Source organism: Epinephelus moara, chromosome 11 (genome assembly GCF_006386435.1).
Source record: "Epinephelus moara isolate mb chromosome 11, YSFRI_EMoa_1.0, whole genome shotgun sequence".
Classification (NCBI taxonomy): Eukaryota; Metazoa; Chordata; class Actinopteri; order Perciformes; family Serranidae; genus Epinephelus; species Epinephelus moara.
In genome coordinates, this window is record NC_065516.1 from 923,258 (window position 1) to 939,383 (window position 16,126).

The 16,126-nt window shown below is 39.5% G+C and overlaps 1 protein-coding gene across 2 annotated transcripts in view; it reads left to right on the forward strand.

The window, feature by feature from the left end:
- The first annotated feature begins 3,550 nt into the window (after positions 1-3,550).
- Positions 3,551-16,126, forward strand: part of nub1 (negative regulator of ubiquitin-like proteins 1) — a 50,355-nt gene continuing 37,779 nt past the window's right edge. The window contains exons 1-9 of one of the 2 annotated variants that reach the window (XM_050056652.1): positions 3,551-3,705; positions 4,858-4,979; positions 7,580-7,747; positions 7,876-7,940; positions 8,012-8,076; positions 8,269-8,436; positions 8,528-8,610; positions 10,243-10,349; positions 13,503-13,689. In XM_050056652.1, the coding sequence (XP_049912609.1) occupies positions 4,863-4,979; positions 7,580-7,747; positions 7,876-7,940; positions 8,012-8,076; positions 8,269-8,436; positions 8,528-8,610; positions 10,243-10,349; positions 13,503-13,689 (960 nt within the window). In that variant the 5' untranslated portion in view covers positions 3,551-3,705; positions 4,858-4,862. The remainder of the gene's footprint in view (positions 3,706-4,857; positions 4,980-7,579; positions 7,748-7,875; positions 7,941-8,011; positions 8,077-8,268; positions 8,437-8,527; positions 8,611-10,242; positions 10,350-13,502; positions 13,690-16,126) is intronic. The other variant, XM_050056653.1, reaches the window with a different exon arrangement.

Below are 16,126 nucleotides of genomic sequence, written 5' to 3' on the forward strand. Positions count from 1 at the left end.
CTGATTTGTATCATCATAACAGACATGTCCTGAGATTTTCAGCCTCCTTTCATATTTAATAGAGGGGGGACAATACGTGACAGTAATATTCTCAGCTGTCAAGATGTGCCTGCTGTAAAGGGTAAATATAATCATAAAGGCTGAAAATCACAGGACATGTCTGTTCTGATTTAGTCTCGCCACCAGACAATCAGAGATCTCCGCCTTCTGATAGTCTGGGGACACTCCTTTCTAAAGTGTGTTTAATACACTGGAGAAAACGGCCGGCAACAAAGCAACGCCTCTTGCATTTTTTAAAAGGACACGCCCTCCCGGAAATGTGCACTCCCCCTTTTCTCGTCCGCAAGGAAACAAACACACAGAGAGCTTGAAAATGGATGCCGAGAGATTTAACTCCGTTTTATCAAACGTGTGCTCAGTCCACAAGATTGTGGAAATGAAGGACTTACAGCGACTTTGTTTAAAACTTTTAACGCAGTCGGACTATGTTTACAAGTACAAGAGTTCAGCAAGCCACCAAAGGACCGCCCTGCGGATTTACTGTTTACTTTACAGTCTTTAGTTAAGCAAAGCGTCTAAAGACTGACTTGTGAGTCTAGTTCTGATTGTAAAAGTCAGCAATGTAAAGCTCAAGCATTTGGGGGCCTCCTTTCATATTTAATAGAGGGAGGGACCATATCTAAAAGTACAGCTGTCAAGATGCCCCCCGCCACAGGCCTTGGCCACCTTGGTCTCGAAAAACAAAAAATACATACATATGTATGTGTATATATATATATATATATATATATATATATATATATATATGTATATATATATATTTGAATTTGAGGGTTGTGCGCAGTATCTTAGCTGATCCTAGGACTGCACAATTCTGGACTGAGGCTTCAGATGTTGTTCCTGGAATCTGCCGGAGCCACTCTCCCAGTTTAGGGGTCACTGCCCCAAGTGCTCCTACTACCACAGTGACCATGTCAACTTTGACCTTTCACATCTGTCCCAGCTGTTCTTTCAACCCTTGATACTTCTCCACCTTTTTGTGTTCCTTCTTTCCGATGTTGCTGTCAGCTGGTATCGCCACATCTACCACCACTGCCCTCTTCTGGTGTTTGTCAACCACCACTATGTCCGGTTGGTTAGCCAGCAGCTGTTTGTCAGTCTGGAAGCTGAAGTCCCACAGGATCTTGTTGTTGTGCCCTGTTGTTCTCAACCACCTTTGGTGGCGTGTTCAATAGACTATTTGGGACAGTACATTAAATAAATTAGTAGCTGGATGTTACAAAATTAACATCCAGCTAAACGAGGACAAAATTTAAGTTGTTGGTTTTGGGGTCAATGACGAATGACTTAAAGCCTGTGCCCACCTTAATAGTCTGTCCTTGCAAAATAAAAACCAGGACAGAAACCTCTGAGTTATCCTGGATTCAGACCTTAATTTCAGAAGTCAGATTAAATCAAAAACACAATCAACGTTTGCCCACCTCACAAATATTGCAAGACTCAGAGACTTGATGTCAAAACAGAATCCAGAGAAATTTGCACATGCTTTTATCAGTAGCAGACTGGACTACTGCAATGCACTGTTTACAGTTCTGTCGAAGACAGCAATCAAACAGCCTCAGCTGCTTCAAAATGCAGCTGTGAGGGTTGTAACAAGCACCAGAAAGGCTCAGCTTAACTCCTGTTCTCTGATCACTGCATTAGCAATCAGTCTATTACAGAATCAACTTCATAATTCTATTGTTTGCCCATAAATCACTGAACAGTTTGGGTCCATGATACTTCTCCTGACCCTGTATGAACCTCACATCGCAGGTCAGCTGATCAGCTGGTTCTGGATTACTGGTCATTCCCAGAGTAAAAAGGAAACATGTTGAAGCTTTTTTTTAGTTCCTGTGCTGCTCAGCTGTGGAACGAATTGCCAGAAGTGCTAAGACTTAAAACAATGATGAGCACTTTCAAATCCAAGCTAAAGACTTATCTCTTCGCCATTGTCTTTAATTAATTCTCTTTTAAATCAATTTTATTTTTTTCCCCACAGTTTTCATTCTATGTTTTACTCTGTATGCTTTTGCCTGTTTGCCTTTGTTTGTATTCTATGTGCTTCTGATAGATTGCTGTTATTGTTTTTATCATTTGTTTCCTGTGCTTTTACCTGTGTGATCTGTAAAGCATTTCGGGGTGCTTTCAGGTATGAAATGAGCTATGTAAATGCATTTGCCTTGCCTTGAATCGGATCCAAACCTTTAGCTACAACAGATCAATATCAAACCATCTGCTAAAAATTACTAAAGATATGGTGGGTAATAGGCCCACTGCCTGAGAGGTGTGGTGTAAAAAGACAGAAAAGACCCTGAGCAGTGTGCATGGTGCATGGTTATGATGATCAATAATCTATATACCTTTTAATTTAAGAATGTCCTGTATCTAAAAAAATTTGTATAGCCAAGGAAGACTTTCATGAGAAGAAATGTGTTTATGTAGTTGACACTTTGCATTAAAATTATCAGATGTACATTAATAATGATCAGTCAGACATTAACAGAATTTCATTTCGTACTGAACATAAATTTCTGCTCTCTTATGAAGACTCTAAGTTTCATTATCCCTTATTGTATTTTATTTCACTTTAGTTTTTATTTTACTTAACTTTATTTCATGTTAGTTTATTCATTCATTTTTAATTGATTTTATTTAATTTTACTTTTTCTTATTTTTGTTGTTTTTTTCCACATTATTTTACTTCTATCTCATGGTGTTTTATTTTATTTGTTCATTTTCTTGATTTAATTTCATAATTTAATTTGATTTTTAAATGTATTATTTAATTTTTTTCTGTTTTATTTTTTAACTTTACTTTTATGTTATTGAATTTCATGTTATTTTGTTTTATTCATTTATTTTATGTATATTTAACTTTGTTATTCAATCAGTTAGAATCCATTTTATTCATTTTAATTTTCGAATGTATTTTACTTAACTTTTATTTTATTTCATGCTAATCTTCAACTTTATTTCATGTTTATCATCTTATTAATTTGTTTTTTATTTGAATTTACATTTGTTATTAAATAAATGTGACATTTTATTTTATTTTTTCTTTTTCTAATTAATATTACTTAATTTTTGTTTTACTTAATTTTATTCATTTGTTTATCTGATATATTTTTGACTTTGTTATTTAATTAATGTTACATTTTATTTTTTTCTGATATATTTCATTTTATTCTTTTATCTTACTTTATATCATGTAATTTCATTTTATTAAAATGTTATGATGTGTTGTTTAATCAATGTCATGTTTAATTTCGTTCATTTTCCTTTTTCTCTTTTATATTATTGAATTTATTTTACTTTACTATGGGTTGCTTTGTCTGGTCTCTCCCTGACTTAAAAAACAGCCTACATGAGGATTTTGGCCTTTATACGGCGCCGTAGAAGATCGAAGATCGTCTAAATAGGAAGACTCTCGGCTGTCATATAGACGCCGAGCTGTTTGCCACGTTACCTTACGTTACGCGAACTGGATCCTGAAACGTCCTCAGAGTGAGCCCTCTCCACTCCTTTCACCTCCTTCCGAGAAACGACAAAAAGCAAAAACAACATCATCGTGCTGAAGAAGTTGACGGTTAACAGAGGTTTAACGGAGTTTAACGGATATTTCGGACTGCAGAGCTCTTTGTCATCGAGTCCTCTGACATTAAGGTAACTGCAAAACAGATTTAACAGCGTCTGGTGGCGTATTGAAAGAGTTGTCACAGCGAAACAAGCTTTGAAGCTAGCAGCTGCCAAATCTTAACGTCAGCTAACATTAGCTCAACTTTACTTCCTCTAGATGTTAGCTATTAGCTAACCCCAGTTATTAGAATTAGATCAAGCTGCGTTACCCGCGCCTAATATTCTCCATAATTTCTCTAATTACATGTTTAGTTAAATGTCAGCCGGCGTCACTGTGCAGTAACGTTAGCCACCGTCGCTTTTCTGTTTCATATAATGTTAAAGTTTAGTATTGACAGCTAACTAAAGTTAATCAGCAAGCAATATGTTGTTGAGACCACTTAATTGCCTGATGCTTGTGATGAATGATGTCCCATGACAGACAGTTACAGTAAAACACACAAGAAAACTCTCATGACATCGCTTTACAACATTTGGATTTAAAACATACTAAGAATAGTCGGAAATAATAGAGGACCAACAGGTTTTAGGGTGCGACTATAAATCTTTGACTTGAGCACTAAGCCATGCTGGACTTTCTGAGACCAATATTTGTGAGTAGGGCTGCAATCATCAATTAACCTGACCAGGATTTGCAAGATTAATTGATTATCGTTTGGTCTATAAAATGTCAAAAATAGTAATAATGACCATTCTGGTTTCTCAAAGTCCAAGGAGATGTCTTTAATTGTCAATTTAATATAAAACAGAGAAAAGCAGAATCTTCGTATTTGAGAGGCAACAGCATTTTGTCTGCCATTTTTGTGTGAAAAATCACTGTAGGATTAATTAATGATCAGAATAGTTGGCTTTTTTTTTTAAATAGTTGGCTGTTTTTTTAGTTGATTGACTAACTGACTTCTGCTTTTTTAGCATCTCATGATGCAGGGTTCCTCCTTTGACCCCTTGACCTCTGGGTGGGCCCTGACCCTCAGGTTGGGAACCACAGCCTTCAGTTCATGAGTAGAATGTCAGCAGTGTAGCTGAGTTGGTTGGAGTTTGTCTCTGCTCCAGTTTCCTCCAGCAGAAATGAGTCACTGAACTCAGGAAACAAAACTCCAGGGGGGGAATTCCTCCCACAACTTCTTTCACTTTTTCTTCTCCTCCTCCTTCCTCTGATTGTTCTGTCGTTGTTTTCAGAGGTGATGGCGGAGCAGAACATGGAGGCAAAGCTGAAAAACCAGCTGAAGCAGGAGAAGATCCAGCTGTGGAACCCTCCGTACACTGATGACAACAACCAGCCAGGACAGCAGCACATGCAGGTCAGTCACAGGTGGAACAAATACTCTGATGTTTTACTACAGTAAAAGTACTGAAACCACAGTGTAGAAATAATCTATTACAAGTAAAAGTCTGTCATTGAGAACTAAAAGTATTAGCATAAGAACGTACTTAAAGGGCAGGTCCATCTGTGTTCTTTCCAATGTTTTTCAAAGGGAATCTCCCACAGCTGTTACCAAAAAAGCACTGACGCAGGTTACATCACTGATACTTAAAGGGATAGTGCACCCAAAAATGAAAATTCAGCCACTATCTACTCACCCTCATGCCGAGGGAGGCTCTGGTGAAGTTTTAGAGTCCTCACATCCCTTGCAGAGATCGGCGGGGGGAGCGGCTAGCACACCTAATGGCTGATGGCGCCCCAGACTAACATCCAAGAACACAAAATTGAAACCGCAAAATATCTCCAACATGCCCATCCGTAGTGATCCAAGTGTCCTGAAGCCCCGACATAAAAAGTTGTTTCGAAAAACGTCATATGAACTCTGTTTTTAGCCTCACTGTAGCCTGTAGCTCTGACTGCTTCTCTGTGCTCCGCACTCACGTGTGCGCGCTTGCGCAAGACCAGGGTGTTCGGGTAAAAGAGGTCCCTGCAGGTACAAACACCAATATGAACATTCCAGGCGGGACCAAGTGACAGGATGGGAGAGGGGGGTGTTAACAAATCAGTGTGCATGTTTAATAATGGTTATTAGGTTTATTTGTATTTTGGGGATGTAAGTAGCGGTAGACAGCGGTAGTATTTATATTCTATATGTTAAATACAAAGGAGACAAAATATGTGTAAATACCAGTTCATGGAAGGGACCGAATAGTAGTGTGGTGACACAGTATAAAAAGCGCCAGTTTCAATCTGTCTGTGTTGCTGGTCAGATCTTTATGCCCTGTTCACATACCATGTCTGTTTGCCGCTGTGGTTCCAATAAACAACCTGCCTCCACTTGTCATCTCAGTGTTCTGTTATATCCAGCTGCGAAACGGTCATTCTAACAATGATAACTCCTTAATTACAATGGTTCCATTCAAAAGTGGTGGAAAGGTGGACTGGTTCTCTAGATAGTACCAAGGTTCCAAGAATCCGGAACGGAACCGGTTCAAGAACCAGAGCTTATTTGGTGGAAAAGGGGTATTAGCAGTTCCTCATATATATATGTATATATATATGTATGTATGTATATGTGTATATATATATATATATATATATATACATACATATATATATACATACATATATATATATATATATATGTATATGTATATGTATTAGGGCTAGGCGATAAATCGATTTTATCGATTAATTCGAATTTTCAGTTTAGGCCGATTTGTTTTAATGAAAATCGAGTTTCTATTTAAAATCCGCCACCGCCGCTCCACGCTGGGCTCCGGTAGTTCAGAGTGGGCTCACCCCTCCCCCCCGCGCGCTTGATACACAAACAACATGGCAGCGAGCGCTGAAGAACTCCTTCTCAAGAAAGGGAACGAGTTCTTCAGCGCTTTTGTGTGCACACCTGTGTCTGTGTCTGTGCTCACCTGTGTGTGTGTGTGTGTGTGTGTGTGTGTGCGTGCGTGTGCGTGTGCGTGTGTGTGTGCGCGCGCGCATCAGGGCCGAAGTCCGCCGTGCACGACACAGAGAGCAGAGGAGGATTTTAGACGTGCACCGTGTAGGGACACAAATGACATGCCGTTGTGTAAATAAGATAAATAAGTGTTACCAACGCCAAGCTGGCAGACCCCCGAACCGTAGTAAAGGGACCTCCGAAGACCATTAGCTCTTTTAGCTTGTGTTAGCTCGTTGTGGCAACAACACATAAACAACGGGACTTCGTCTGCGTTAAAGAACGGCACTTTATTTTCAGCACTGCAGGGATGATGCACAGCCTCTCTCATCAGTGTCTGACTTTTACATAGAGGGAAATAACTCAAAAACAGCATGCAGAACTGCGTAGGCTTCTTCACTGTGGCTGCTCGATGTAAACAACATAGCACATGCCTCACTTTCTTCCTGGGGCGCATCCGTCTGACGTCACACACCACACCCGGCGCACTAACGTCTCATACCTCCTACATCAACTACACACATACACAGCTCCACACACACACACACACACACGCCACACACATCAGGCTCAGCCTGTAACATAAGGGTATTTAGTTTGTTTAATAAAAGGACAAGGTATAGACCTGTTCTATAGTAAAGGTAACCTTAAATGACTTCTGTTGTGATCCAATATAATGGTAGGGGAAACACCGGCGGAAAGCGATCACAGATGCAGTCGCCATGTATATTGCAAGAGATATGGTGCCCATATATAGGCTACCGTGGAAAAGCTGGGGTTTATTCACATGCTGAAAGCTTTGGACCCCAGGTATGTGCTACCAGGCCGCAAATATATATATATATTTTTTTTAACTAGGAGGGGAAAAAATCGATTTAAATCGTGATTTTTTTAACTAGGAGGGGAAAAAATCGATTTAAATCGTGAATCGGATTTTTTGTGAAAAAAATCGGTGGTTTTTTTTTTTAGGCCATATTGCCCAGCCCTAATATATATGATATTTCTGTGTTTGCTGTTATTGTCAGGAGCTGGCAGAGCGCTACGCCCCTCTGCTGTGTCTGCCGGTGCAGGAGGTAGGAGGCGCTCTGGAGGCGATCAGAGTGCAGGCAGTGAACAGAGGGAAAGGAAACAAGATGTTCAGAGAGACAAACGTGGCCACGCTTGAGCTGCTGCTGCCCAGACACTGCAGGAAGGTGGAGACACTGTAACCTCTTCCATATTCTGTCACAAACAGCCAGGAAATAAAGTGAAGAGATGTATGCGTATGTGATGAAGTTGTGACTAAAACAGGAAGTAATAACAGGTGTGTGGTTTTTTTCAGGATCCAAAGACAAAGAACCGGCTGAAGACGAGACTGGATGTGCTGGTTCAGGAGGTGGTGGACAGGTAGTGAGACACAGATCACTTGCATTGTTGTTACTCATCATGTGTTAAGTGTGTTTGTTCCTCTGCTGTAGGATTGGAGAGGAGTACGGCCTCAAATATATCAAACTGATCCTCAATGGGAAAACTTTGTGTGTAGGTGAGTTCAGATGCCCTGCAGGTCAAACACACACACAGACACACACACATACACACACACACACAGACACACAGACACACAGACACACACACACACACACACACACACACACACACACACAGATTCATCTGATATCACAGTTAGATGAGAACCACATTGTTAGTTTAGTTGGACGGTGTGTTTAATGTGCAGACCAGCATCTGGACCAGCAGGGTGTGAAGAACCATAGTAAGATGATGGTGCTGAAGGTGAGTGACGCCGAGTGGAAACAGCTGAACGAAGAAGAGGAGGAGAAGAAGAAGAACCAGAATGAGAGCATCCAGAGGACCCAGAAATGTTTCCAGATCCTGTCAGAGAGAGGTCTGTCTGTCTGTCTGTCTGTCTGTCTGTCTGTCTGTCTGATCAAACAATGTTAATGTGTCAGGAGTCATCATGTCTCTGTGTCTGTCAGATGGCAGTGAAGACACCGTGCCTTTCCTGGAGATTGGTGACCAAAGCGGAAACCCACTTAAGATCCCCCATAAGTTGAAGAAGGTACAAACCATCTGCAGTCATATTGGCCCTCATTTACAAAACGAACATACGACAGAAAACTGGGGGGGGGGGGGTATGGTCATTTACACAAAAAGCTTGACATTTATCAATGTGGACGTGAGCGGAGTCTACGACCAAATCACACGTCAGGTCACACCATCTGTAAAAAAGGTTTTGATGAACAGAGGATGGCTTCTACAACAGGACAATGATCCTAAACACACCTCAAAATCCATATTGCACTACCTCATGAGGCTCAAGCTGAAAGTTTTGCCATGGATCTCACAGTCCCCCGACCTAAACATTGTCAACAATCTGTGGATAGACCTCAACAGAGCAGTGCATGCAACTAGAAGCCTTTTGCAGGAAGAATGGGTGAAAATTCCCCAAACAAGAACTGAAAGAGTCTTAGCTGGTTACAAAAAGTGTTCAGAAGCTGTGATACTTACCAAAGGAGGCGCTGCTAAGCACTGACCATGCAGGGTGCTCAAACTTTTGAGTTTCCCTTTTTGTCATTTTGAAACTGTAAAAAATCTAAATTATAAAGTAATCTTGCTTAAAATATTTAAGAAATGTTTCATCTTAAACTGCATGCCTTTTGGAATCCAAGTCATCTTCTACTTACTTTACTCACAGTAAACAAAATTTCGACCAGGGCTGCCCAAACTCTTGCATGCCACTCTAAGTGTAACTATATCACTATTATGTAATATATAGGCCAGTAGTGTTAATATACCTAGGCTATAGTTCTGTACAAATCATGGATTATTAATTATATATTTCAACCTCAGCTGGAGTTTGATTTTCCACTGCAACACTGTTGACCGCAGCAGTGATTTCTTTTCATAATGCGTTTTTCAGACCTCCTTTGATGAAACTTTTCAGGATGATAAATAGAACCAGTTGGTTAAATTGGACCTGAGATGTCAGCATTTCCATTTCTAGTTCAGAGAATTTTCTCTTCTTGGCTGTATTACACCTCTCCATGTCATAAACTCTAGGGGCAAGGCCTCCAAACCCAGAATATATTGGGAAATTTAAATGAGTTTTTTCAGCTGCCACAATGCTTGATCATTCCTAAGCTATGATTGGCGAGGTAAGAACATTTCAGGATTCACACATGATCTGTGCTGGTTTTTAGATTGATAAACGAGGGCCAATGTGAACAGTAGTTGTGAGGATGAAAGCAGAGGCAAAGTGAATAAATGATGACGTTCAAGACTGTGACTGGAGCCTTTTGAATCACCTCTTCTTTTTCTTTTGCACCAATCAGCTGTTTGTTTACGTTACACATATGTTCACACCAGTGGTGTAGTGGTAATTGATGAGGTAGGTGTAGTACTAGGTAGATAGGTAGGTTTCTGATGAGGAAGTGGGCATACTCTCCTATATATTACAGTGACTTTTTAGCTGATAGGTGGGTATACTGTAACTGGATAGAAAAAGAAGTTGGTACACCCCATATACTTGAGTATACCCTCCACTACACCACTGGTTCACACTACAGCGATGGATAGAAACTTTTCTCTAATTTGTGTGTGTGTGTGTGTATGTATGTATGTATGTATGTATGTATGTATGTATGTATGTATATGTGTGTGTGTGTGTGTGTGTGTGTGTGTGTGTGTTCAGGCTCTGATCCTGGCCATGGGTTTCCATGAGAAAGGTCGCTCTCTGATGAAGAAGAAGCAGTTTGACAACGCTCTGTGTCACCTGCTGCAGGCTGACCAGCTGTTCAGGTACTGTCGTCACACTCTGACATCACACCTTCACACCAGGAATGGACTGAATCACAGTGTTTGTTTACAATAACTTGCAGGTAGAAAACACCCAGCATCACAAACAAAAAATGAAATGGCACTGAGTAAATGCTGCCTCAAATGGTACATTATATTTAGAATATTTTCACGGTGTTACCTTGCTGTCAGATAGCCTTTTCTAAAGCCACCAGACTCTACTGACAAATACCAGTCATTTTACTTAGCAGAACACTGAGTTGCTGGTTTACTGCTGCCTCCATCAGGTAATGTGTAAAATAAAGCGGAGGAAATATTCCAAATATAGGGTACACTTAAAGACTATTGATTTTTTTATGTTGCTAAAATATATTTTACTGCGTCCCCATCCACAGCAGTACATTGTTTAGCTTCCATGCAGGTAGATTTGGTTTATCAAAGATGATACATGAACATAAAATAAGCATAGCAGAAATGTCAGATATGTTTAACTTTATATTTTTAAATGTTACACTTACAGCTGAAAATGACAATAGAAATAAACGAGTTGCAGATTTTATATATCTCTGAAATTCAAATCAGTCGTCAGTTGACTGCCAGGAAGTGATTGTTGTTTGCAGGGCGATGTCACAGTGATTCAGTCTATAAGAATAAAGAATAACACATTATATGTAATTTACAGTTGTGATTAGGGCTGTTACTTCTTCCAAAAATCAAGGTTGAACAGATTTGAAATGACATGCAAAGAAAGTTGTATTAATATATATCAGAACTGCATATCTTATTAACTATTCAGAATAGTGTAATGCTGAACTAACTTCTAACATACCAGCTAAAACAGCTCTGTCTTTTTTTTTTTTTTTACCCTAATCTGAACCATCTAATGTGGAGTATCTTCTGATACTGAGTCCCGATCTGATACTTCTATTTTCCTATATAACACAGCTGTACAGTGCACACTTTACCTTCTTTAAAGTTATTAATTTCAATATAGTGTATATGCTTTACAATTTAATTGCTCTCCAATGCATTAAAGATTTCCTCCATCCAATCCTTTAATATTTTTACTTGTTTATTTATTTATTTTTACAGAATATAGTATAGAAGCACAAACCCCCTTTGTAATCTTTTTGGCCTTGTCACTGTTTTTTTGGGAATCCTGTGGGTCACAGCTCCACCTTTGTAAGACACGGGAGAGATGCAAGGAGAGAAGAAACAAGGAAATATGCTTTTAGAGCAGTGGTTTTCAAACTTTTAGTGCTCAAGACACACCAAAGGGTAAGCCAAAATCTCAGACACACCTGTATTTATATCTGTGCACAATAGCATCTATAATGTGTGTTACCACTTCTACCACAACATAAGACAATAAAAATAAGAAAAAATAAGACAGGTAGCTTTCATGATACTGTCTACTGACAGTTTTTTTCTCTTTTCTTTTGGTGGTAGGTCATCTTTACTGGAGCTTTGTTGTCATTTTCTCAGTACAATAAAGCGATCCATTGTCCCACTCACGGCTTTCTCCTTTTAAATGTTATCATCCCTCACACTGGCTGCCAATCAGGGCTATTGATGTGTCACACACTTATAATTCCCACATGCATATGGCAACAGATAGGTTCCCTGTGGAGGTTTTTTAAATTAAACACACGGTACACCATTTGAGAACCACTGCTTTAGAGAAATGAGATATCGTTTCCTCTGAAGCGTAACCTGAAGTGACGTCTGTTTCTGATGATGGCGGCAGCTGATTACACATGGATCAACTATCAGGAGGCTTTATAGGTTTTATTAGCAGCTATAGAAACTTTTAATGGACTTTGTGTCTGCACAAACATCATGTTTCAGAGAAAAATTAAATTCTGTAACTCATCAACCTGATACTCAGGTGTGGTCAGCCTCACGTTTGACTGACTGGAAATGACAATCACAGATGTAAAAATGTTTCTTGCTGGCAGACACACTCTCTCAGACTTTGATTGTATCCATTATTATATCCATTATTAAGTTGATGACAGAAATAACAGATCGTGAGGGGAAAAATCTTTCTAATAAATGAAGAATGTAGTTTGTGGTCCTTGTCCTGTTCAAGTTTTTTAACTTGATGGTGAAACAGAAAACAAATAAGATATAAAACTTATAAGTGACAAACTTGAGTTTAATCTCGTAGCTGTTTTCACTCTGGTATGAAACTTCACTGATGTACCAGATCAGTCCGATCAGTACTGTGCTGTCCAGTCAGTAACTAATATCCAAGGGGTGTGTCGATGGTTGAAAGACTTCCGTGAAGGCTGCACTTGTATATTCTCACTTCCCTCTCCACTAAAAGCCTCCTCTCTCCTCGACTCCTTAGAATGCATTTAATGAACTGCGACATGCTTTAAGATGGTGAGTCTCGAATGATTTCCAGGTCAAGTGATTGAAGATAGAGGATAGGGGAGTCAAGGTGGGATAATGGGATAAACCCAGAATCTCCGATGGTGTCGCAGCTCTGATCCCAAACTCACTGAGTGATGGAATAATATAAATGAGCAACCATCTTTTTTTATTGTCTCAAAATGTTCCTTGGACCACCTTAAACCACATTTTCCATTGTGGACCAGTAAATTTAACTTAACATGAATAAGTTTAGTGTCACCTGAGTTCACTGAGAGGACAGGAGGGCGTACAGCAGGTGAAGCTGATAATGGATTTTTAGAAGGCCCTCTGCTGGATCGCAAGGCAAACTACTCCAAACAGTATGTTGAGTTTATAGACTTTACATTTTTTTTCTTTTAAAGATATGTTTTAGGGCATTTTTGCCTTTAATTGATAGGAAAGCTCAAGGTGAAGGGGGAGAGAGAGAGAGGGGATGACATGCAGCAAAGGGCCACAGGTTGTAATCGAACCCGGGCCGCTACGGCAACAACCTTGTACATGGGGCGGCTGCTCTATCCACTAAACCACCGACACCCCATCCCATTTTGAATTATAATGGCAGTTATTACAGTTTGAATATTGACTACAGTTCTGTTGGTTTATCTATCTTTTTTGTACCAAGCTAGACTCATGTCAGACAGGATGAGAGCACCTTTCAAAGTAAAAGTGCCTCTTGTAAAAACATGTTTGTTGCAGATGAGGAGCGTGGAGTTAAGATACATGTTTTTCTGTGTGCAGTAAGGTCGGCTCCACTCTGCTCAACTCGGTGGATAACTTCGCTGTGCTGCAGCTGGACATCGTGTGGTGTTACCAAGCTCTGGAGGCTCTGTCCTGTCTGGATGACGGCAAGAGTCGGCTGCAGAGAGCCGAGGACTGTTTCCTGCAGTGTTACGGAGAGCAGAAGCAGAGGCTGCTCATGATTAAGGTCAGACAACTCACATAGAGACAGACATGCAGTTAAATGTTCCTAATCGCTGAGCTGACCTCTTCAGATGTCTCCATCTGCCCCACAGAGAGATTCAATTTGTTGTGATGTAAAACACAGAGAAACAGAAAATCTGAGACAGTGACACTGATTCATGAGTGATGTCAACATTCAATCAATTATACAAACATTCTTAATTGATGTGGATTAAATTTAAGCCAATCAAATAATCTCATTAGAACAATTTTTTGTAGATTTGTGGATCCTTTATAACCAGCTGAAGGAGTTTATTTTGAAAGAGTTCATTACAGTTTTCAAAACTGTTTATTTTGAAATGTTAAAGTGATGCCATGATGTGTACAGACAAAGGACAGAACAATACAGGTATGAGACAGAACATAGAACAGGATATGAAACAAAAAACAGATTACAAAGCAACATGAATAACACAAGTGGGGGTCAGTTTTGTCACATATAACAGTGTGCATGCGAGTGTGTGTGTGATAATAATAACAGTAATGATAATAGAAAGTACTACTATTGTAAAAGTAATTAAATTAATAGAGAGAAAGAAAAAACGTAAAATAATGGTAATTATAATAGTGGACAAAAGGTGTACCATTCTTTATATAAAAAGAAACTGAGTAAGCACCACCCAGACCAGCGGGCGTGAAGCACAACTGAAACCCCAGAAGCGGGTCAACAGGACTGATTAGTCAGGAGGATGGGTAAGTCAGGGTCAACCAAGGTTGTTTTTTTTTTTTGTTTTTTTTTTTTCTTTTGCTTTTGCTTTTCTCCTTTTCCAAATTCTTTTTTCCTTCATTCTCCCTTCTTTTCACCCTTTCCATCTTCTCCTCATCCTCTCTTTTTCTTTCATGCTTCTCCTCCGCTTAACTGATTGGGCCAGCTGTGGGTCGCTCCCAGACCTTTTATAGGAGGGGACTGGCCCATTGTGGACACAACTGCTGTAAATAAGCAGCCTCCAGAACCTAAGGAGGGTGTCTGTGTATTAGGAGTTTACAGCGAGGGGAGTGCATGGTAGACCCTGACTTCATTCCCCTGTCCCCAACCTCCTCCGGAGAACTCACCATTGTACCCCCAGCCACCAGGGATAAGGCGGCACACCCCCAACACCTTTAATCTGCAGTCAGTTACTTTGATAGTCGATTAATTGGTTTGAGTAATGTTAAAACGGAAAGAGAAAAGAAGAGGCAAGAAAGAAAAAAATAGCCCCCCTATGAATGTATGTGTATATGAAACAGATTAGAACCGAATGTGATTTGTGGACAGGCAAAAAAATAAATAATTAAAATAAAATAAAAAGATAATAATCGCAGTAAAAATAACAGCAATGATAGCAATAGTAATGATGGTAAAGGTAATAACAGTAAAAAAAAATAACAACAGTAGTAATACTATAGCAATTTCCGAAATAATAACTGTAATGAGGCAGAAACATAAATAAATACATAAATAAATTAATTCATAAATATAAATAATAAATAATATAAATAAATGAGTTAGGAAGAAAAAAAAGGAATGATCAAGTAATTACATTTGTAAGAAATCTATGAGGGATTGCTAGATGGGTTCGGGGTCTATGTTTGTATTTTGGGAGGAGGTGTATACAGTTTCTATTGGGATGTGATCCATGAGTAAGTTTTTCCAGTGAACAATGTGAGTAGTATTTCTTGATTTCCAGTTCATGAAGATGGTTTTCTTGGCGATAGTTAGGGCTATGAGAAGTAATCTGCTGTTTGTTTGGTTCAGGTTGATTGATGATATGTCTCCCAGAATGAAGAGTGAATGGGATAGTGGCATGTGGCAGCCCAAGAACAGGGATAGTGTGTTTGTGATTTCTTTCCAGAAGTGTTGAATGTGTCTGCAATACCAGGTGGCATGAATGTAGTTATCCGGGCTATTTTGAGTGCAGTGTGATTAGATTTCCGGCGAGAGCCCCATTTTAAACATTTTTTGCCCAGTGAGGTGAGTTCAGTGAAGTGTCCTATATTGTGTGAGTTGTAAGTTGGCATTTTTTGTCATGAAGTAGATGTTTTTGCAAATGTGAATCCAGAAGCTGGCATCAGGAGAGACTAGTGTTGTCACAATACCAAAATCTTTGTTTCGGTACCGATACCAATATGAATTTCGATACTTTTCGGTACTTTTTGCTCAAATGTTTCACCAAGTTGGTGTTGTCTTGTGATGTCTCCCTTTGCGAGGCAGACTTTCTCTTGTCTTTTTTCACGTGTGCCAGCTGCGAATGTTGATACAGGTGTTGTCATACACACCACTTGCGCAATCTGTGCTCCAGTAGGAACAAGGAAGGCGTTTGTGTGCATAAATTAATTAAATAAATTAATGAATTGAATCAATTTAAAAAGTACCGGTATTTTCCAAATGCAGTATAGTACCGTTTGGAATACTCTAGTACCGC